The sequence below is a fragment of the Grampus griseus genome (assembly GCF_964374135.1).
Source record: "Grampus griseus genome assembly, chromosome: 2".
NCBI classification, from domain to species: Eukaryota; Metazoa; Chordata; class Mammalia; order Artiodactyla; family Delphinidae; genus Grampus; species Grampus griseus.
The window spans coordinates 111,503,424-111,525,146 of NC_139018.1; the positions used below are offsets into that span (position 1 = coordinate 111,503,424).

At 50.4% G+C, this 21,723-nt stretch overlaps 1 protein-coding gene across 2 annotated transcripts in view; it reads left to right on the top strand.

The window, feature by feature from the left end:
- The window catches only part of CORO2B (coronin 2B), a 206,664-nt gene that overhangs the window by 167,760 nt on the left and 17,181 nt on the right, over positions 1-21,723 (top strand). For both annotated transcript variants that reach the window (XM_082648595.1, XM_082648596.1), the window contains exon 3: positions 13,533-13,649. In XM_082648595.1, coding sequence (XP_082504721.1) covers positions 13,533-13,649 — 117 coding nt within the window. The remainder of the gene's footprint in view (positions 1-13,532; positions 13,650-21,723) is intronic.

Consider the following 21,723-nt stretch of genomic DNA (forward strand, 5'->3'; position numbering starts at 1 on the left):
TTATTGTGTCATGAGGAAACTGAAGCCCAGGAGGAAGGAACTTGCTCAGTCACTCATCAGTGAGAGCAGAGCTGAAACTGGACCCTGGAGCTTCAGAGCCTAAAGTGCTGCAATAGGTTCCTTCTCCCACCAGCCCCAGCCCCTGAGGATCACCAGCCTCTGCAGATTCAGCAGGGAGTGGGCTTGGGAGAGGAAGGGGCCTCTAAGGACTGGGCTGCTCACTTGCTCTTTAAAGGGCATTTTCAAGGCCATTGAGGTTCCAGGGCCATTGCCTTGGAGGTGGTACAGCTCTTTCTTTGGCCTCTTAGATGTCCCTGATGGAGCAAGGCTGAGGGTCTGAGCCAGAGGGCCCCTGCTCTGCCCATGCATTTCACAGCTTCCATGGGGCAGTGGCAGCCCAGGGCTGAGTCTTCGTGGTGTCTAAGCAAGGAAGACGATGGGTGTTGGGCCTCTTGATGGATGGTGGGTTCGCTCAGTCGATAATCCCAAAGAGGTAAGGCAGAGGAGTGGCCCAGCTCGGGAGAATGTGGATGATACCCTGTGACCACTCCCACTGCTGACAAAAGTAGCATCTGTGTAACTGGCAGCATGTGATTGAGGAATCATTTGATCTTGAATATAAACTTGACATTGTATTTGTGGCCAGAGGGCATAAGAAGCATGTCTTATACTTCTTAGGTTTCACTTGTATCCCACACTCTGCTGAGAACCCTCCGTGATTATCTCATTTAAGATGAAGGTACTGATAACCTCTTGGGAAAGACAAACAACAACCATGAAACAAAGCAAACAACACAAGGCGGTGCTAAATGAAGAAGCAGGGCAGCATCATGGCTAAGCCCAGAGCACCACAGAAGGCTGCACACTGTGTGAATGGGACCCCCTTGAATTGTGCAGTGTACAACCCATGCAACTGTACAGGGGACCTGATTAGGTCCACAGTTTATGGCATCATTAATTCATTCAAGAAAAATTTACTGAGAGCCTGCCATCAGTCAGGCATGATTCCAGATGCTGGGGTTACAGCAGAGAACTAGACCAAGCATCACACCTCATGTAGCTTACATTCTAATTCAAAAGTCACACAGACTGAAGCTTGAATCCTAGCCTTGCACTGTGTTAATTAATTTCACCGAGCTTCAGTTTCTTCATCTGTAAAATGGACACAATGATATGTACTTCATACAGTTATCATGGTAAATAATTGAAGTAACACTTGGTTTCAGGCCTGACGTGTAGAAGACCCTCAGTGAATGATTGCCATTATCATAAATGGTGGGTTATGGGAAGAAAGCCTTGTGAAAGCAAAGGAAAAGGGAAATCACAAGATGTGGAGAAGTCAGATGAGACATTTTAGCAGGAGCAGGAGTCAGGGTGCCTCTGGGAAGATGATTAAGGTTTGCAGAGGCCCAGAGGCCCAGGTCCTTCCAAGGATGGGTGCCGTGAGGAAAGTGGTGAGGCTCTCGTTCGACAGTTTGGGGACCATGTTTTCCCAATCCAAGAGTTAGGACACACATGATCTGGCAAAGAAGTTCTGTGTTTCTTCTATATGTGAGAAGCAGTCTGAGAAAAAAAATGTGGTCATCAAAATATTGGGATTTAGGGAGATTTCAGTATTTTATAAGGACCTGAGACACAGCATTTAAAATTGAGAAGTAGGACCCCAATAGAGTTGAGCAAACTGGCTGCTAGGGTTGAGAGAGGGTGGGGAACAGGGTGTGTGGGTCCCTCAAAGGCCAAGCAGACGAGCTGGATCTGACGAGGTAGGGATAAGGGCGCTGACCGAGTCAAGATCCCTGACTAGCCACAGAAGTCACCCCTGGCCTTTCCGAGCAGAAGGGGATTTGGGGCCTTCACAGATTCAAGGAGCTGGGGGCAGTGGAGAATTGGACTTGGAACACAGGTGAGCACCAAGGCAGCTCCTGGGGGCCCAGAGGAAGTTAAATGAGTCCTTGGCCATCCCGGGTGGAAGATCTGATTGGCCAAGCCAGGCTACGTGTCCCTCCTTGGCCAGCAGAGGACCCCGGGTAGGAGGAGCCCCATTTCAGCTCTCACGATGGGAGGTAAGGCACTGCATCCCATCAGTACAGCACACAGTGGGAGAGTTCCCCCAAATCAGGAAGGGGGCTTGGATACCCAACTGCCCAAATTCCTACAAATGGTTCCAACCGTGGAAGGTTCTGGAGGAGTTGCGTAATGCAAGTGATCATTATAGAGCGCCAAAGTCACACTGGGGTTTGGGAAGAGGCAAGCGTGAAGGAGAGCAGTTGGGAGAGTGCTGACGTGCCTCCGCGGGGCGTGAGCATGGTGGGCCTGGAGAAGAAGGGGCAAATGTGTAGGCATTTCTGAGGGTTAATTTATCAGAGACCTCTGGGAATCAACTCTGAATGCAGAGAGGTACCGCGATCTCAGAGGCTTAGCAAACAGCTGTCAGAGCTCTAGGGGGTCACGTGGCCCTAGGCAGACATTCAGACTTTATCTCATTTCCCACTCCGATCACCAGGGATGGCGGGGCTCAGGAGGGATGCGGTGGCAGTGAGCTATTAGCAATGCCTGCTGTAGAGCCTGAAGCCTGAGGGGTGGCAAGTGTACCCTGTGTTTGTTCTCGTTAGCCCTCCAGAATGTCTCCACTTTTCAGAGGGAGAAACTGAGACACAGAGACTTGTCCCAGGCCACCCAGCCAGGGAGCGGCAGAGCTGAGATGAGCCCCGGTCCCCTGACTCCCGGGCTGCTGACCTGTCCACTGGGAACAGAGGTTTAGTGATGCTCCCCGAATCCCGGGTGGGCTGGCCGAAAATAATGGCCCCAAATGAGTTTCCTTTCATTCTGCAGGGGAAGTAAGTATGTGAGGAGGTTGCAGGAGGGGCTTCAGGCGGGAGAGTCCACCTTTCTCTCCTTTTCCCTGGGCCAGATGGGCAAATGGAAATAGGGATTTTTATCCTCTTGACTCTGTGGCAGGGGAGAAGGGCAGGGCTGGTGTTGACAGCCTGGAGATGGTGCGAGCCCTCTTCGCTTTTGCTTCTCTGCCACAGCCAGAAATCTGCTTTTCTACCCATTGTAAAAGAAGCACTATGGCTTCCCCCACAGTTTTCATAGATGCTGCTATGTATTTTTTGCCAATTCTTTCGCATTTCCAACAGCTGTGGATTTTGGCTCGCTCCCCTCCTTCCCCACTGTGGGACACTGGGACATGATGGGGTGACTTGGGTGTGAGGGACTCTCCTTCTCTCTGTGGTCCCCAGCCCCATTATACTTAGGCCCATGGGGTAGAGTCCAGACTCCTTCATGAGACCAGCAAGTTCCTGAACCCTCTGATCTGGGCCTTTCTCTGTGGCCTTTCTCTCTACTTATTTGGCTTTCCCAAATATTCCTCAGCCTTTGCAGGGGCTGGTCCTTCTGGGTCCTAAGCATTCCCCACGCCGTCCATGGCTGTGTGCTATCAATCCTTCGGGCCTTCCACACCTCCTCTGGGAAGGCCTTCTGGATTTCAGAGCCTCAAGTACTTGCCCCTCTCCTGTGCTCTGGCATTTCCCCCACCAAAGCACAGCCCACCCTACACTTTGTCCAGCTCTTTGTCTGTCTCCCCTGTGAGCAGCCAGGGCTAGAAATCCACACCTCCAGGACACCCCATCAAAAACCACCCCCCATGCAACTTCATCAGGCACACTGAGTTTGGAATTTTCTTATTTTCTTCATGTGTGTTAGCACAGAGGTTTATAAGAAGGGGCCAGTAATCAGGAAACCACAGGGGCCAGCATGAGCTCTGAGGTCCCAGGCAGGCCTCTCCCCAACACACACACACACACACACACACACACACACACACACACACACACACACACACACACACACACACACACACACTCTCTCTCTCTCTCACTCTCTCTCTCTCTCTCCCCCTCCCTCCCGCCCTCTCTCTCTCTCTCTCTCTCTCTCTCCCCCTCTCTCTCTCTCTCTCTCACTCATGCATCCACTGTTCCTCTACTTCTTCCTATCCCAGCCTCAAGGAGTCTGTTATCTCTTCTGCTGGGCTCTGCAACAGGACACTGCCCAGGACCAAGGACAAAGGTGGCCCCATCACTCTTCTTCCTGGAGCCTGGGAAAACCGAGTTCATCTCCAAGTGCTCAGATGCCAGGAGAAACAGAATTCCTTACATCTCTTCCGCAAACTCCCCCGCCCCTGGGGACCTACTCCCACACTCTCCCCCAGTACATACGCACGCACACACGCACGCACACACGCACATACACAGTAGGGATTTCGACTGGAAAAACCAGCAAACCCTTTCCAGCTTGAAAAACACAAAGATAAAAAGACTGGAGGGGAGAATCAAAACAGGAAGTCATGAAGTTGGGAGGCTTCCTGAGGTCTCGCTGTGAACTTCTGTCTGACTGGGTGACTGACTTTACAGCATCACAGCCTTTGCTGCACATGCTGCCGTTTGACTGTGAACCTACCCCGAAGCTCAGCCCCAGATCTAGAATTTCTCAAGGTCAGAAGAGCAGGATCCAGAATTATCTCCTGGCATGACGAAGGTACAGGGATGTGTCTGTTCCCTGGGTGATATTTTCTGGGTGACGAAAATGGACATGCACAAGAAGGGAAGGGAGTCTGGTCTCAGGGAACAGCATGAGTAGAGACCCAGAGGTAGGAAACAGGGTGACAGTCATTCACCCAGCTTGAGTTCTTGCTATGAGCTGGCATTGAAGGATGCTCTGAAGATGCCTGGGCCAAGGTCACTGTCTTCGAGGTGCTCACAGCCTGGTGGCAAGGATGAACCAGGAACCAAAGGTCATCTAGGCGGCGGGAGCATTGGAGGCTAGGGGTGCGTGTATAGTCATGTGTGTGTCGTGCAGTGGGGTGGGCTGTTATGTCAAAGCGGGGTCAGGCTGGGACCACAGTAGCTCTGATGTCCCATAAGGAGTTTGGCTTTTAAAGTCAAGATAGTAGGGAGCCATTGAAAAGTTCAGAGTGGAGTAGTTATCGCAGCAGAGCTGTACTCTAGAAGAATTAGGTGACATTACGTAAGATGGATTGGAGAGAATTGCAGAGGGCAGACGCTAGAGGCAAGGGGACAAATCAGTGGACCCACTTCAGAAATCCTGCAAGACAGTCCTGGGAGCTCAAGCAGGAATAAAGCCCTCTACCCAAAATAGATCTCCTAGAGGACTGCCCAGGAGTCTGAAAACCCAGGAGAGTCCACTTCTGGGCCAAATGGCTTTCTCTAAAGGCTCCTGTGAACATGCACATAGATGACCCACAAGGAGAAATGGACTGACCCATTACACCCCCAGTGTCCTCCTTTAGGAGGCTCCCGTTTATTAGATACATTATTTCAGATTAACGGGCTGAAGACAGCAGGCCGCTAAAGTGTGGGACATGAGCCCAGTAAGTTCTGATTGGGATGGAGGGAGGGAAGGAGTGCGGAGGCCTGGGCAGAAGTGGCGTGGAGAGAAGCTTGTATGGAGGGGGGCGGTGTATGAATGTGTGAGCGTGCGTGACTGTGCGTGCAGCTGTGTGGGGGACCGTCGCTGGCAGATTGGGCACACCCCGGGGTGACAGCAACCCACACCTTGGACGAAGGGCACCCAGCGTTTAGGAACATGAAACACCCCTCTCACCCCTGCTGAGAAGGCCACAGTGGTACTCAGAGTTCTGAAGCTGCACAAACTCGTCCTAGTGTCACTGCGACGTGGGGTGACCGGAAACTCAAGTTTCCTCGAGTCACCCCTTACCTGGGCAGTAATAATTAGATAATGCGTGTGTAAGTGCTTTGTGAAGTGTCAAGGACTGTGAGCTGGAGGGTGAGGCCTCCTTCACACCCTGGAAGCTTGGACACAGGGGGCCTGACTTTGCCCAGAGTTTTGGAGAGAAGGACTCCAGTGCCCATTGTATAATAACTCTCTCATTTAATGTCACCTTCCATCCAGAGGAGAGAAGACGGCAGGCAGCCTACCTGGATGGTCTGGGATGCGTGGGGCAGCACGTGGAAGAGGGAGTGTGATGACGGAGGCAGAGGGGTGGGGATCCCCAAACATCTGTCACGCGGAAGCTTGGGGTGCCACCATTAGCTCACCCATCTCCTGTGTCAGGGTTATCCATTGCCCTGGGGCTTCCTTTAAATTGTACAGCACCTGACGTGACCGTTTATCTTCCTACTCGCTTTATCTGGGCGTGCATGAAACACGCAATACTGTTTTTTGATTTCTCACCCCACCCCCTGCACCTACATCGAGTAACACTGACGGTCTCCGCCCCTGTCCTAGAATGAATGAGCGCAGGTGCTTCCCTGAGGCCCCAGCAGAATATGGAGCCTCTAGGGTAGTGGTTCCCAAACTTCACTGCCCAATGGAATCACTTGGAAATCTTTCAAAAAAAAATACTGAAGCGTGGCTGCCCACTCCCAGACACTGTGATTAAATTGATATGGGGTACCCATCGGGCCCCTGGGGTTTTTAAAACTTCCCAGGTGATTCTAAAACAAAAGCAAAGTTTGAGGGCTTCCCTGGTGGCACACTGGTTGAGAGTCCGCCTGCCGATGCAGGGGACACCAGTTCGTGCCCTGGTCTGGGAAGATCCCACATGCCGCGGAGCGGCTGGGCCCGTGAGCCATGGCCATTGAGCCTGCGCATCCGGAGCCTGTGCTCCGCAACGGGAGAGGCCACAACAGTGAGAGGCCCGCGTACCACCAAAAAAAAAAAAAAAAAAGCAAAGTTTGAGAATCACTAGGGGGACGGGGGAGACAGAGTGGGGGAAGTGCGGGTCTTCAGGAGCAAGTATAAGGGTCTTCACAACTGAGTTGCCTGCCAGCCCCTTCTGAGAACCTTATGAGAAATTCTGAGGCCCTACTTCTGATGTATGACTTTTCCCCCTAATTTATCAAGTCTCTACATTCTGAAATAGGAGGGCAGCATAGCCAGACAACAGCCAGTGCAAACTGCAACTCCTCCTGGCCCAGCTGCATCACCTTTGGCAAATCATGGCCCAGAGCTTGGTTTTCTCATCCAGAAAATGGATTGTTACAGGAGGGTTGTAAGGATTTACTAAAACTTTTTTAAAAATTTTATTTTATATTGGAGCATAGTTGATTAACACTGTTGTGTTAGTTTCAGGTGACAGCAAAGTGATTCAGTTATACATATACACGTATCTATTCTTTTTCAAATTCTTTTCCCATTTAGGTTATTACAGAATATTGGGCAGAGTTCCCTGTGCTATCCAGTAGGTCCTTGCTGGATTTAATAAAACTTTGTTTCAGACTTAAATACAATGATGTATACAAATTGCTGAGCACAAGGCACTTTTTTTTTTTTTTTTGGCAGTATTCGGGCCTCTCACTGTTGTGGCCTCTTCCGTTGTGGAGCACAGGCTCCGGACACGCAGGCTCAGCGGCCATGGTTCACGGGCCCAGCCGCTCCGCGGCATGGGGGATCTTCCCAGATGGGGGCATGAACCCGTGTCCCCTGCATCGGCAGCCGGACTCTCAACCACTGCGCCACCAGGGAAGCCCCGCAAGGCACTTTTGAAGCACTTGTCAAATGGTCCTTTATCACCCTCGTCTTTTTTGTTATCATTAGTATTTCCCTCCCGTGACCTGGTGTGCATCCCTAACTTCTGTCCTGGTATGCCAGAAGCAAGGCCCTCCAGTTGCAGGTGTGCCTGGCTTCATACAGTAAAAAGGGCAGCCACGAAGAAGCAGAGAGGGCATTAGCCCAGGGTCTAGGAATCTGGGAAGCCCAGAGAGGCCAAGGGCCATGTTCAAGGTAATTCAGCTGGTGAGGTGAATGGGGACTGGGCCTAGAAACCCTACCTCTTGCTAAGTCTGTTCTTTCTGCCTCACTACGCTGATACCCCAGGTAAGAAAACATTTTGCTTCTGTGCACAGAATTCAGCTTTGCAGCCATGGGAAATTCTAGGAAGCTGAAGCTGTCGTGCAGGTTGTTTTGAAAATATCTCGTCCTCAGTCAGTTCAATGGGTTCAGATAAAGCCTGGACTGAGGCCCAGGGCACGCGCCGTTCCCCTGGCAGCCTGCTGGGTGAGCCACACCTACCAACCCGCCAAGGCAGGGCCTGGCCTGCCCTGCCCACACGCACGCCACACACACGCACTCTAAAACCTATTTTCAATTAGTTATATAATTTTATTCAGTTTCAAGGATCTTACTAAAGTATCTGCATCGTAATAAGGGAGTAAAGAAGCCTATATAAGCAGATACATCTGTGTTCCACAGAAGCTTCTGGAACATAAATCTGGTCGACCCCAGTCTGCATCTCATTTCTTTAAGACCTGTTTGACCAAAACCGGAGAGGAATAGTTTTCAATCAAAACTGTGGTGATCACCTCCCACCTGGGGTACCAAAAACTAAATAAAAAACTATGGTGAGTGTGTATGTGTGTGTTTTAAATAACATCTATATCTTTAATAGAAATTGTAAATGTTCATTGGGGAAGAATTAGAAACCACTTATATCCAACTAGCCAGAGATTGCCACTCTTAATTTTTTTTTAATTATTATTATTTTTTTATTTGGTTGCACCAGGTCTTAGTTGTGGCAGGCAGGCTACCCAGTTGTGGCATGCGAACTCCCAGTTGCAGCATGCAAGCGGGACACAGTTCCCCCACCAGGAATCAAATCTGGGCCCCCTGCATTGGGAGCACGGAGTCTCAACCACTGCGCCACCAGGGAAGTCCTGCCACTATTAACTTTTGATGTATTTTTCTTTTAACAGCTAAGGATCATTTTGCATATATAACTTGAGTCTGACTATTTCACTTACCATTAGAGCTTGAGTAATTCCCATGCCATTAAATATTTTTTGAAAATATGATTTAAATTACCTCATAATATTCCATTATATTGGTGTCCTATAATTCGTTTTGGCAATGCCCCATTGTTGAGCATTTATTATTGTTCCCTATTATAAATAACATGGCACTGAGTGTCTTAGTATGCTTTCCTGTTGACTGGGATAAAGTCCCAAAGTGGGGTTATTGGTCAAAGGCTATGAACCTTTTAAAAGTCTTTGAGACCCTGTCAAATGGATCTGTGGGAAAGTTGCCATGCTTCTCACTCCCCTGCACCCTGTTGAGAGGCCATGTCCCAGCACCCCCCAACTCTGTCTTTGGCAGCTCAGCTGTGTTTGACATGCAGCCTGATCCCCAGCACTGGGCTCCTCCTTGAGAAGACTTGGGGTACATAACAGCTGCCACCCAACATTTGACATTGAAAGTCTGTCCCAGCGAAGGGGGATTGCATTTGTCCTGTGAAGCCTCCAGGATAAGGCCCATCCTAACAGCATGAAGATCTCCTTAATGATTATAGATGCTGTGTAACAGGCATCCCGACCCCACCCCATGCAGCAAGGTCTCTGCCCCAGCTCTGTTGAGACTCAAGCTCTCTTTGAGGTTCAAACACCAGATGGCAGGTTAGACCCCAGGACCCCTGAGAAGCCTCCCACTGGGACAATTCTGTGAGCTGACCATCTCAACAGTGATTCTAAAGTTATAAAACAGTGCAAAACCTTGACTCCGCTCCTGAGAAGCTCTTTACATATTTGATGATATCTGTAAATCAATATAAATTTGATTGTATTAATATATTAATAATAGCTATTAGTGTTGGCTTGAGCCCAAGTATGAGAAGGCAGTATTGGGTAGCAGTTAAGAACCAGATTCGGATTTGGTCTGTAGTCACACCCCTATCCAGAAAGTAGAACAGAAAACAGAGGCATTTGGAGGGTCTGGGGAGAGGATTGTTCACGTTTATTTAAATTCAGAAAAAAAAATTTCAGAACAAGCTTCCTTTAGAACACCTATACATGCACTTTATTGGTTTGTTCTTTAATTTTTATGTCTATCAGAGTAATAATTGTGCAGAGGTCATGAAGTCTAACAGTACTGCAAGGCCTATAGCACTACAAGGGAGGTGCTGGCGTTGGCTTATACCAGCTCATGAGAGCTTACTGTTAAATTTTTAGGAGTTTGGCAAGCCAGTTTTTAAACACGACCATTATTAAAAATTAAATTACGCAACTTTCAATTAAATGAATGATGTTAAAAACAGAGGTACTAATGTTAAAAACTTATTCCTTACTATTTTACTACTATCTGGTGTGCTACTGTGAGTCTCTTTTAACTCTACTTTTGGTGATATCACCTTGGTAGCTTGAAGTTAGGCGTAGTGGGCATTTGCCACTGAAATTGGCATATGTTCCAAACCATGGCCTTTTTTTTCCTGGAAAACCGGTTGTTAAACATTTACCAGCACACCAGGGCCTGTACCCTCGATCCCTATCCTACTTTGCTATACCTCTCGTTTCCCACTCCCCAAAGGTAGCTGCTTCCAATGTTTGGAGCTGTGTCTTTTTGTACTTCTCCTCGTATTTCTTAGTTACATACTTTCACGGCTATGTCTGGTTTTTTAAATCTTAGACATTGTCTATTGACTTCCTGTTATGGAAGATGGGGATCTGGCTCTCTACCAGCTCTGTCTCCCCTCTTAACTGTACACACACACAATTTTCCAACCTCTGCCTTCCCAGTATATTATAGCACACCTCGTGTTTAAATAAATATTCAGGATTTACGTTATTACCATGATGTAAACATTGTACACAAGTCATTATCACTGTGATTGTATTAGCTTTCTTATACAGCTCTTTTCCTGGAGTTAATAATTGCACTTTAAAAGTTGCATGATTTCTCTATAAAACTGTGGCTTTCATACTTTTCTTCTTAGCAATGAAACTTGTCTTTCAAACAAAATTTTGGGAATTTCTTGGCAGTCTAGTTGTTAGGACTCAGCACTTTCACTGCCATGGGCCCAGGTTCAATCCCTGGTCAGGAAACTAAGATCCCACAAAGCTGCAAAGAAAAAAAATTTTTTATATGAACTCTGCTCTATAAAATGGGAAAATCAAAGCTGCCAGGTTGAAAGGAGGTCCCTCCCCTTGAGCCATTTCCCATGGCTGCAAACAGTATGATTCAGTCATGAAAATCATCATTACACACCCCTTTGAGGAAGGCATTCACAGAGGTCCACCTGGAAGGATACATTACGTCGGGATCATCCGCTACTAATTCCCTTCCTGATGCAGGGCCCTGACCTCTCGCCATTCTGAATACATTCCAGTGATGTGGCTTCACCTGTCCCTCCAGGACATCACCTGCAGGCTGCTGGCCAGAAGCTGCTGCTAGCTGATGGCCACCTATTGACAGATGCAGATCTGCCTGGTTGCCGAAAGCTTAATGCAGACAGCTTTACTCAGGGCAGCCTTTGGGACCAGATATAAGGAGAGGAGGCTCTGTCAGAGAGCAAGTGAGCTGTGGAAGCAGACATTGCAGGGCCTGTCTGCCTGTGGACGTCAGAGCTGGAGAGAGGGGAGCTGGCTAGCAATAACCAGTAGGATTCAGCTCAGCTTTGAGGGTTATACCTGTGTGGGAATCCTAGCTTTGCTTTCAGCTGGGTAACCTTGGGCAAGTGGCTTAACCTTTCTGGGCCTTAATTTCCTCGTGCCTAATTCCCAGGGTTTTGTGAGAGTTAAAGAAGCTACTTTAACCCTAATAAATCCCAGGGCCACATGTGGCTCGGTCTCTGCTCAGAGTCTCAACTAAAGAAGCATAGTCCAACGGCCTAAGAGTCATTGGAAAAGATATTCCGATTCGAATTGCATCCCTCATGGAATGTCAAAGGGGATCCCATTCTTAACTGAGAGCAATACACCCCCAATCCTTTTCCTCCATTCTCTGATTTCCCCCAGTGTACAGTGTCAGTGAAGTTCTTCTAAGTACAACCTCCAAGGCCTTTGGCCTCTCTCTCTCTCTACCTCATTCCTCCCCCTCCATACCACTGCCATTTTCTCTAGGTTTTTTTTTTTTTTTCCTCTATGCACCTTGCCACTGCGGTGTCACAAAAAATCAAATGATACGGAGATGAGCTGATAGATATACAGGCAAGAAGTGGCTGGGGAAGAGGTTATGGCAGATTGCACACTCTGAAAGAACTCTTGCCCATCACACTGGTGAAGTAGTGATATAAGGCACGTGTAGCAGGGGCTTGGCAAAAGCTGGTTGTCTTCCTCCTTATTCAGTTGAGGAACCTAAAGGACGGTGAGGTTTGACCGGCCTCAGGTGCCTCTGACCACCTAACCACTGTTAGCAGATGAGCAGTGACTAGAAAAACCCTCTCTATTTCCTCCACACCCCAAAAAGCTAATATTAAAAAGACCTGGGAATGGAGACACAGCCTCTGCCTGCAATTTCCCCTCCCTTCCCTGCCGCCTTTATAGACAACTAAGCATGGAACTACCCCTCACCCCCACACCCTTTGTTCCATCTTTTGTGGACTTCATCCCCCCTGCAGGATGTCTTTCAAGTCATATACTGAGCACCTACTGTGTGCCAGGCTTGTAAGGAGCTGGAGATTCAGAGACAAGGAAGCCTATCCTCAGTTGCTCGTAGACAGATAGAAACAGACTGCAATGTTGCGTGATGGTGCCTATAATAGAGGGAAGCACAGAATACCCTGAGCTCACAGAGGAGTTCTTAATCCATTGAGGGATCAGGGGAGACTTCCTGGAGGAAGTGCCGTCTAACCTGTATGATAATAACTAGTATCGTATATTGAGCATTCACTATGATGACAACGTCCACACTAAGTACTTTGCTAAGCACATTAGCTCATTTAATCTTCACACTACTAATGAGGAACCTCTCTCATGACAGCTGCGCTCTCAAGCTTTCCAGCTGATTTTGTATCCATGTGTCTGAAAATAAAGTTGCTGAAGCCTTAAAAAAAAAAAAAGAAAGAAAGAAAGAAAAAGAAATGAGGAAACTGAGGCTCATTGACTTTCCAAAGGCCACCGGGCTAAAAAGTGGCAGAGCTGTGATTCAAACACAGGTCTGTGTGGCTCCAAAGACTGTGCTTTCAGCCACAGGGCACTGGGTACAGGTGTTTTAAGATGCACACTGAACAAGCATGCCGCATCTGGGAATGGCACTGCTCACATCCCAGGCAGGATAACATATGAGAGTGTATGGGTGGACCCCGAGATTCAGGCCTCTCCACTCATTCCCGGAGCAGCAGGAAAGAGCCTCCTCTTGATCCAAACCTGGCTGTGTCCCCCGCCCTGAGAGGCAGCGGGGAGTACAGGCGCATGGCCCAGTAACTGCCAGGGCTGCTGCCCACCAGGCTTTGGTCATTCAGGTGGATAGTTACACCTTAACTTTAAACATTTTTACTTGAGGAAGGGGCACCTTTCTCTAAGTTGCACACAGGTGTCGTGTGGACACGCACGGCTCCACCCACCACCCTGCTGTGGGACCCTCCCCACGACCATTCGATGTTGGGAGATTGCAGCCACAGAGCAATATGGCTCAGCTGGATGCAGGGACCCAAAGACATTAGTGGGCCCTCAAGGACCTTCTGGTCCAGTACAGCAGCCCAGGATAAAGCCTCTTCTTTCAAGTCACCCCAGGGTCATCAAACTAATTCCCTTTTCTCTCTCTCTCTCTCTCTCTCTCCTCTGCAGACGGGCAGGATTGAACCCAACTACCCCAAGGTCTGTGGTCACCAGGGCAACGTGCTGGACATCAAGTGGAACCCCTTCATCGACAACATCATTGCCTCGTGCTCGGAGGACACGTCGGTGAGCAGGAGGGGTGCTCCCTGGGGAGGGTGGGTGCATGGGAGCACCTCCCTGCTTCTTCTTGGAGGTCTTCCTCCCTAAATGCCCTCCTTCTCCCTTCTTTGCCCTTCCTCTGTTCCCTTGGTCATCCCTCCAGCTAGCCCCAGGATGGGGAGTTAGGAAGGGGACAGAGGGAGTGAATCCATGGACTATTTGTACCTTTAGCATGTTTTCATTTGGAGGTGTTGACTTTGTAGGTGAGAATCAGAAAAAAAAGATTAAGTGTGTGATTTGGCACTCATCTGTAGTCTCAAAAGGAGAAGGATAGGAAGAAGAATATGGACAAGGGGGAAGGGGGAAGAGGGAAGAAGTGGATGAGCCATGAGGAAAAGAGGCCCTGTTCTTGCAGGCTGGACAAGTGTACCATCTAGTTTTGTCCTCTGTGAGCCACGGTTTTAGGGGAGGACACTGGGCTGAGAATTGTCATGACTTATCCAAGGACCCAAAACGGCGGCCCAGGATTTGAACACCATGTGTTCCACCACTTAGTGGGGAGAGAGAAGAAATAGGAGAAGGGAAATGAAGAGGAGGGAACAGAGAGGAGATGGAGGGAAAGGGAAGAGGGAACAGGTGGGAAGGATGAGATACAGGGAAGAAAGGCGGCAGAGAGTTTGGAGAGGGGAGTTAAAGAATCCAGGGAGAGTAAAACGTGAAGCCGCTGTCTGGCCACCCTTTCCCCAGGCTCTGCTGACTTTCATACGTGGAGGTAGAGTCAGGCGTTGGCAGCAGGCTCCGTGTTTCTGGAGAGGGGCCCCATGCCTCTCCTCAATTGCCCTTAAGCAATGTCAACACCCCAGCATGGAAGCAAGAGCCTCAGCTGAGCTGGTGAGGGGGTGCTGCTCCAGCCCCTGGCGTTCCCGGGTGAAGGAAGATCAGGCCACAAGCATCTCTCCAGTGCCCACTGGCATAGCCCAGGTGCAGGTCGTAGACTCCCAGGATATTGGAACTCGAAGGAACTTTGGAGCTCATGTCTCCTGTCTTTCCAGACCAGCCTGAGAGCTCCTGAGAGTAGAGGCCATGGCCTTTTTGGTTCTGAATCCCAGGCATCCAGCACAGAGCCTAGTACATGGTAAATACATAGTAGGTATTCAGTGGAATGGATACCTGGATGGATGGCTGGATGGATGGATGGATGGATGGACGGATGGACGGATGGAGAGATGGCTAGATGAGTGACTAGATGAATGGATTTTTGGATGGATGACCACATTGATGGATAGAAGACTGAATGGATGGTTAATGGATAGATAGTTGAATGGAAGGAGGAAGGATGATTGGATGAATAGATGACTGGATGAAGGTGAATGGGTAGATGGATAGAATGGAAAGATAAATGAATGCATGAGAGAATGAATATAGCCCAACTAATGAATGAGATTCACAGTAAATAGTCTCCATTGGTTAATAAATTAGGGGGTGTGGAGGAGGTCAGCTGGCACAGTACCTAATAAAAGGGAGTGGTGGGGAGGGGCTAAGGGAATGGGCTTGACCCACTCCTGAAGGTCAAAGCCCTGAGTCAACCCAAGAGGGTTCCTGAGAGCAGCAGCATCAAGGGCAGGGCCCATGTGAGCAGGGAGGGCAATAACTTGTGATGGGCACGCCCGATCAGGTTTGGCTGCTTTCTTCAACAAGACGGAGACAGTGACCAGGGGTCAGAGAACCGACAGGCCAGAGGATGAGCACAGGTGATGGAGCCCAGGACAAGTGAGGAAACCCAGAGGGCAACGAGGACACTGGTCGCTTCCTGGGCTGAGAAGGAGGCAGCTGGAGTTGGTGGGGGCTGGAGAGCTCAGTGGTCAGTATAGGTTAGGACTGGGCTCAGTGGGAGAGGGCACTTGGAGGTGCTGTCCATTGTTCTCTCCTGGGTGCAGGGAGTCCAAGGAGTGTCAGCGACCACAGCCCGCTCCGTCCCTGCCTGTGCTGAAGTGTTGAGCCACTGTCACTAGTCACTGAAGAGCAAACACCCCTGAAACTCAGGGCTGCCTTACACTGACTTTTCCAGCCACTCTGGGCTGGACACTCTATACGCCATTAGCCCTCATTGCCACCCTGTGCGACAGACATTGCCACCCCAAGCTGAGGGCTGCGGTCAGGTCACAGAACTCGAGAGGAGAGGAGGACTGCTGGCCCCAGAGCCCATGCTCTTCCTGATCTATGAAGTCTTGTGAAGACACGAATCCACAGAGTCCGTGTTGGAAGCCTCAGGCCCCTCCCGGTGTCTCGTATTTCACCGGGGAGCCAGCTGGGAAGGAGAAGGGCAGTGTCCATCTGGGTGTCGGGGGACAGGTTAGGCTGGGCTCTCAGAGTTGCTGGCTGTCCTGGCTCCACCTCAGGTCTGAACTTCCTGAATCGGGGCGAGGGTGGGAGGGGTCTCTCGCCCTGATGGCCCTGCCGGGTTCTAGCTCAGCACCTTATTTCACCTGAGTCAGGCGCCACGTCCTCCAGGACCCAAGCTAATAAACCAGACACCCATGCTGTGTGCTCAAGAAAAGCATAGGGCCTGGCCCTGACCGCACGAGCCAAGCGGCTCTCTTCAGCTGCACACGCATTGGACCACAGTGTGCCTGCCTAGGATGCTGGCTTCAGTGACAGCTTGACTGTGGACTCTGCTGGACCTGGAATTGAATCTCAGCTTCACCATTTACTAGCTGGGTGACCAAGGGCATGTTATGTACCCTCTCTGAGCCTCAGTGTTGCTCCTCTTTTTATAGCAATAATACTGGTACGTCCCTGAGGCAGTTGCTGTGAGGATGCGAGGTCTGTGCCTAGCACTATGCCTGCTGGTCTCAGGATGCAGAGTGAAGTCGTTGCATCCACAGAAGGTCAAACAGAGCACTATGTGCACAGGGAGGAGAGAGGAATTACTTTTGGCCGAGGTACAGGCAGGGTAGAGGGGGTTAGAGGGCTGAATAGACCCTGGAGAAGCAGGACTTTGACAGCAGAGAAAATGTTCTAGGAGGCCCAGGAAAAGGACATAGGCAAAGGCCTGGAGGGAGTATGTCTTAGTCTGCTTGGGCTGCTATAACAAAGTACCACAGACTGAGTGGCTTTTAAACAACAGAAATGTATTGCTCGTGGTTCTGGAGGCTGGAAGTCTGAGATCAGTGTACACCATGGTCAGGTAAGGGCTCTCTTCTCATTGTGTCCTCATACAGTGGAAGGGGTGGAGCTCTGTGGGGGTGTCTTTTATAAGGTCACTAATCCCATTCATGAGGGCCCCACCCTCATGACCTATTGCCCACCCCCAAAGGCCCCACCTCCTAATACCATCAGCTTTGGGGGTTAGGATTTCAACATATGAATTTGGGGGCAAGACAAACATTCTGACCATAGCAGAGTTCGTATGGTGTGCTTGGGAGACGGGGTCATCTGGTGTGACTGGGGTCCTGGGGTGGTGACCAGGGAGGGGAGTGGGCAGGAGGGGCGGCTGCAAAGGGTGGTTGGGAGCAGAGAGAGAAGGTTTGGGACACCAGGGTGAGCAGCTGAACTTTGAAGTGAGACTTGTGCTTCTCAAGCCATCTGAACATGAGCCAGGACACCACGTATGCAGTGTGGAGACACTGCACGCTCTGGGGGTCAGGGAAGGGGCTGGGGGTTGGTCACAGGGACTTTGTGGAGGAAGTGGAGCCCAGGCACGCTGGGCAAATGCTGGAATATGGCTCAGCAGAGAGAAGGGGAGCACCCAAGAGAAGGGTATGGCTTGGGTACATGTCAGAGTGTAAAGAGAAAGGACACCGGGCTTAGGGGCACAGGGAGAGAGAGGATGGCCCGGAGCCACTGGTCCAGAGAGAAGGGGATGACGTCACAGATCAGCGAGGATCTAAGCTCTTGCTCTGGGTGCCAGTCCAGCTGCCCAGAAGCAGCTGCTCACAAACCCTCGCTTTGCCCCTCAGGTCTCCAGCCCTTGCCAGCCTCAGGGCCAAGGATCTTGGCATTGGAGTCAGCACCCCCTGACACCCCGAGGCTGGAACCATGCCCCTCCTGGAGAAGGGCACACTGAGGGCCTAGGGGAAGCCCCTGCCCAAGGTCACACAGGGAGTCACGTCCCAGACAGGGCTGGAACCCAGGTCTCCTGACTCCCAGCCAGCACCCTGAGCACCTACTCACAGCCCTAGTTTTAAGTGAGGAAACTGAGGCTCAGAGTCTGGAAGGGCTGACAGTTCAGATCCATCCAACACTCAGTGTTTCGATCTCAGCGTGCTCTCTGTGCAAAGCCCTTGTGGAGCATCGAGAGCACGTGGAGCCGGGCCTCCTCACCCAGGTCCTGGGAGGGGGGCTGTAAAGGCAGAGGACCAGCGGCCCCCAAGGTGGGGGGAGGAGGCCAGTCAGCGCTGCCAGGACCACTCGGACTGACCTTCCCGCCTCTGCCAAAGCCCCCTCCACGGGCAGGCCTCCCTCGAGCTTCTGCAGACCACACGGTCAACTTACTGCGCATCAGACATGACACCCAGAACCACGGTTAAGAGGTCAGTCAGCACACCTACTATGCGCCAGGCGCTGTGATACACACCAGGGCTAGGGAGGGAATCAGACTGAAGGGGCCCAGAGAGATGCCGTTCGCAGCACGCCAGGCCCACGTATCCCGGCAGGCCCTGCACACCCACTGCCACCCTTCCCCTGCCCTCTACTTGTCTCACAACATTCAGAGGATACTGAAGGGATCTAGCCAGCCCCCACCCCCTCCCAGCTCCTTTTCCATATCCCCATCCCTTGAAAAATGTCCAGTGATGTCCATCCCCCATGTCCCTCAGGATCACCCTCCCCTCCCCCCAGCCTCCCCTCCCCGACAGCATGAGGAGGTCCTCAGGAGTCTAAGCCCATCCTTCCAGGGAGCCAACGGAACATACCCAGGCCCTTTCCCAATGGGCTTCCATCCTGAGGGAGAGATGGGGGCTGTAACTCTCCCTGGCATCTGGCAGAATCCAGTTCTTTCCGCTGCTGGGTGATGTCACCTATTGTTGAAGGGCTGTGCTTTTTATAGCTTCTGCCGCAGCTAGGGAGGGCGGCTGGCAGGCGGTAGGGAAGGGCGCTATAGGTTTCCAAGCCTCGTGCTCCCAGCCCTTCTCCAGCAGCCACAGAGAGAGGTTTCTGACATCTCAAGGAGAGGAGAGAGTGATCCCAGAGGGAGGAGGAGGAGGGAGGCAGGTCCCTCTCCCAGGCTCAGCATCTTTCCTTTCCCTTCTATTCCTCTGCTTCTCCATCCAGCAGCTGCCCTCACCCCCCAGGTGATGCTCCTCCCCGAAGAACCTGGGGGTGGGCTGGGGCAGGATGAGAACCCTGCTGGAAGCAGCCGGAAGCCACCCACCACCCTGCTCCTACACACACACACACACACACACACACACACACACACACACACACACACACGAGTTTGAGAACCAATACCTCTCTGAGGTGAAAGGGAGCAACACACTCCTTTTAGAGATGGAAGGACAGCAGCCCCGAGAGGCGGCCATAGGCCTAGGTTCAAATCCTGGCCCTGCCACTTCCCGTGTCTGTGATCTTGAAACAGTCCTGCTATAAAATGGGGACCATATTGGGCTTATCATGAGAACAAAATGAATATAGTGTTTCTTGGCTACTAAGAACTCCATAACCATTAATGTGGGGACCAAAGAGTTTAGATAACCTGCCCCGGTGAGGGCTGGCCAGAGGGTTGGAAGAGAGAGACACAGTGCTCTTTCCACTGTATCTCACTCTTTGCTTCTTGAGGCCCCAAATAGGCCTTCCATCACTGGTTTCCAAAAAAGACTAAGCTGAATGCTAAGCCTCAAAATGTAGGAAAGAAATCCCCACCAGGTCTGCCTTCCCATTCAGAACTAAAGGGGTGATTTGCCGTCTATCTAGCTCGCCACCAGCCAGAGCAAGGGCTAGCCTGCTTCCTTACACGTGACTCACTGCTGAATCTGCTAATGGTCGGAAAGTTTCTGGGCTTCTCAGCTTCTTCCGTTGGTTTGTTCATTGAACAAGTATGTCTTAGGTGCCTCTTATATTCCAGGCACTGTTCCTCACCCTAGAGATAGGGCAGTGAATTTAAAGACCCCACCCGTGTATGGAGGAGTTGACCATCAGTGAGAGGCCTTGAAGGTTGTCTGTGACCCAAATGGGGTAAGTTTTAGATTCTTGAGGGCAGGGAGTGGCACCTCCCTTTTGGAACAGATGAGCAGAAAGACAGACCGTGCCCTCTCCAGGTTGTCAGAGTCCATCCAGGGAAGAAGGAAGGGATTGGGCAGGGGCAGGGGTTCAGAAGAGAGAAACAGGGCAGTTTGCCTGATTCAAATCCTGAGTTTGAATCCCAGCTCCCCACTTCCTGGCTGTGCAACCTGGGCAAGTTTCCTAACCTCTCTGTGCCTCATTTCCTTACCTGTGTAAGAATAGTCATTAATGATAATAGTAATAATCATAGGTAGCACATATCCTTTCATGTGTCCAGCCTCACATTTACCATTTCATTTAATCTGCTGGCAGCTACCTCACAAGACTCTCAGCAGTAGATGCTCAGTCGTGCTTCCTTCTGGGCCGTCAGGTGGCCTCTCTCACCTCCCTCTCTTAGGAGTGATTTGTTGCCCATGTTGGGAAACAGTTAAGTGGTCAGAAGATAACATTAAGGTAGACTTTGAGGTTCTACCTCTTGTTTAGGTAAGTGACGGTAAACTCAGTTTCTAGTAGTAAACAGAATAGTTGGCAAGAAATGAGGAGGTGGGAGTTCCAAGACCTTCTGGGCGAGACCCTCACGGTTTCTTTCTTCTCGCTGCAGAAGAGACATGAGAGTTGCTCTGATCTCAGCCCCAGGCGGTGTTTCTGTGGATTTGTTGGATGGAAATCCTAGGGCCAATGGCTGTGTAATGTAGTACAGCTAAATTGGATGCCATCAGAGGGCAGTAACCATATCTTATACTTGCCTGTTCCTCCCCGCACTACTCCAAACGGGGTTGTTTTTTGAAGTAAATACTAAGGAGTTGGAATCCATAGCTTCACCCAGCTACTTAGGACCACTGTGAACTCCAGCTCCTTCTCTTAGCTCCTGTACATCAGATACAGACAATAAGTAGTTCGTTTGCTGTAGCTGTGTAACAAGCAATTCCCCGAACCATAGCATTCTTTCCCTTAGAACAGTGTTGTCAGAGGGGCTGAGTAGGCCCTCACTAGGCCCTGACCCTAAGTCACTAGCAGCCACAATCCTCAATGTATCAGAAAGCAGAGAGACCCAGCCAGACACCTTCCTAATCACATCATAATTTTAAAGAGGAAATGTATTTGCATTCCATAAAATGGAGACAGACTTCATACCACATTCATTGACTACACAGGGGGCCACAAAGCACAGATGAAAAATAGAAATCACATCTAGAATCTGACCTATCTAAGACTCGTATAGAATCCTTAATGTCATATTAAGCAAGCATTGTTAAGTATTACTAAGAGTGCTTAGTAATCTGCTTCGTAGGGTATATATTTAGTCTTCATAACAGCTATAACGTAGGTGTAATTATTCTTACAGTTGGGAAGACTGACGTTCAGGGAGGCTAATAAGTTGGCTGAAGTCTCACAGCCGATAAGGTCAGAGCCTGGATTCGAACGGAGCTTGTAAGGCCACAAAGCTCTCACTCTCTTGGCCCAGCTGCTCCCTCACGCATGCACAGGGACACTTGGTTTTGCAGCTTTATAAACTGTCCCTTTCAGCCGCCGTGGCTTAGCCTTGTCTGCACGCGTCTGCTGTCAACCCCACAAGGCTGTGAGCTACTAGAGACCAAGGACTGGCCCCCGGCGGCCAACACTGTGACCGGGGCGGGGGAGGGGGGTAGGCATATTTCGTTGGATTGATTGGAACTGAATGTAACTAAACAGGGCTCTGACCCAGGGACCTATGAAAGGGACAGTCCCAGGCACAGCTGGCTTGCTGGAGAAAGCGCTTTTGCCACTTCTCCCCTCCCCTTCCTTCCAGAAATCCCGTTTGGCAGACTCTGTTTGGTTTCCTGTTGAATTGAAGTAACCTCTCTGAGAGCAACCTCTGAACAGATCTATAGCGCTCCTC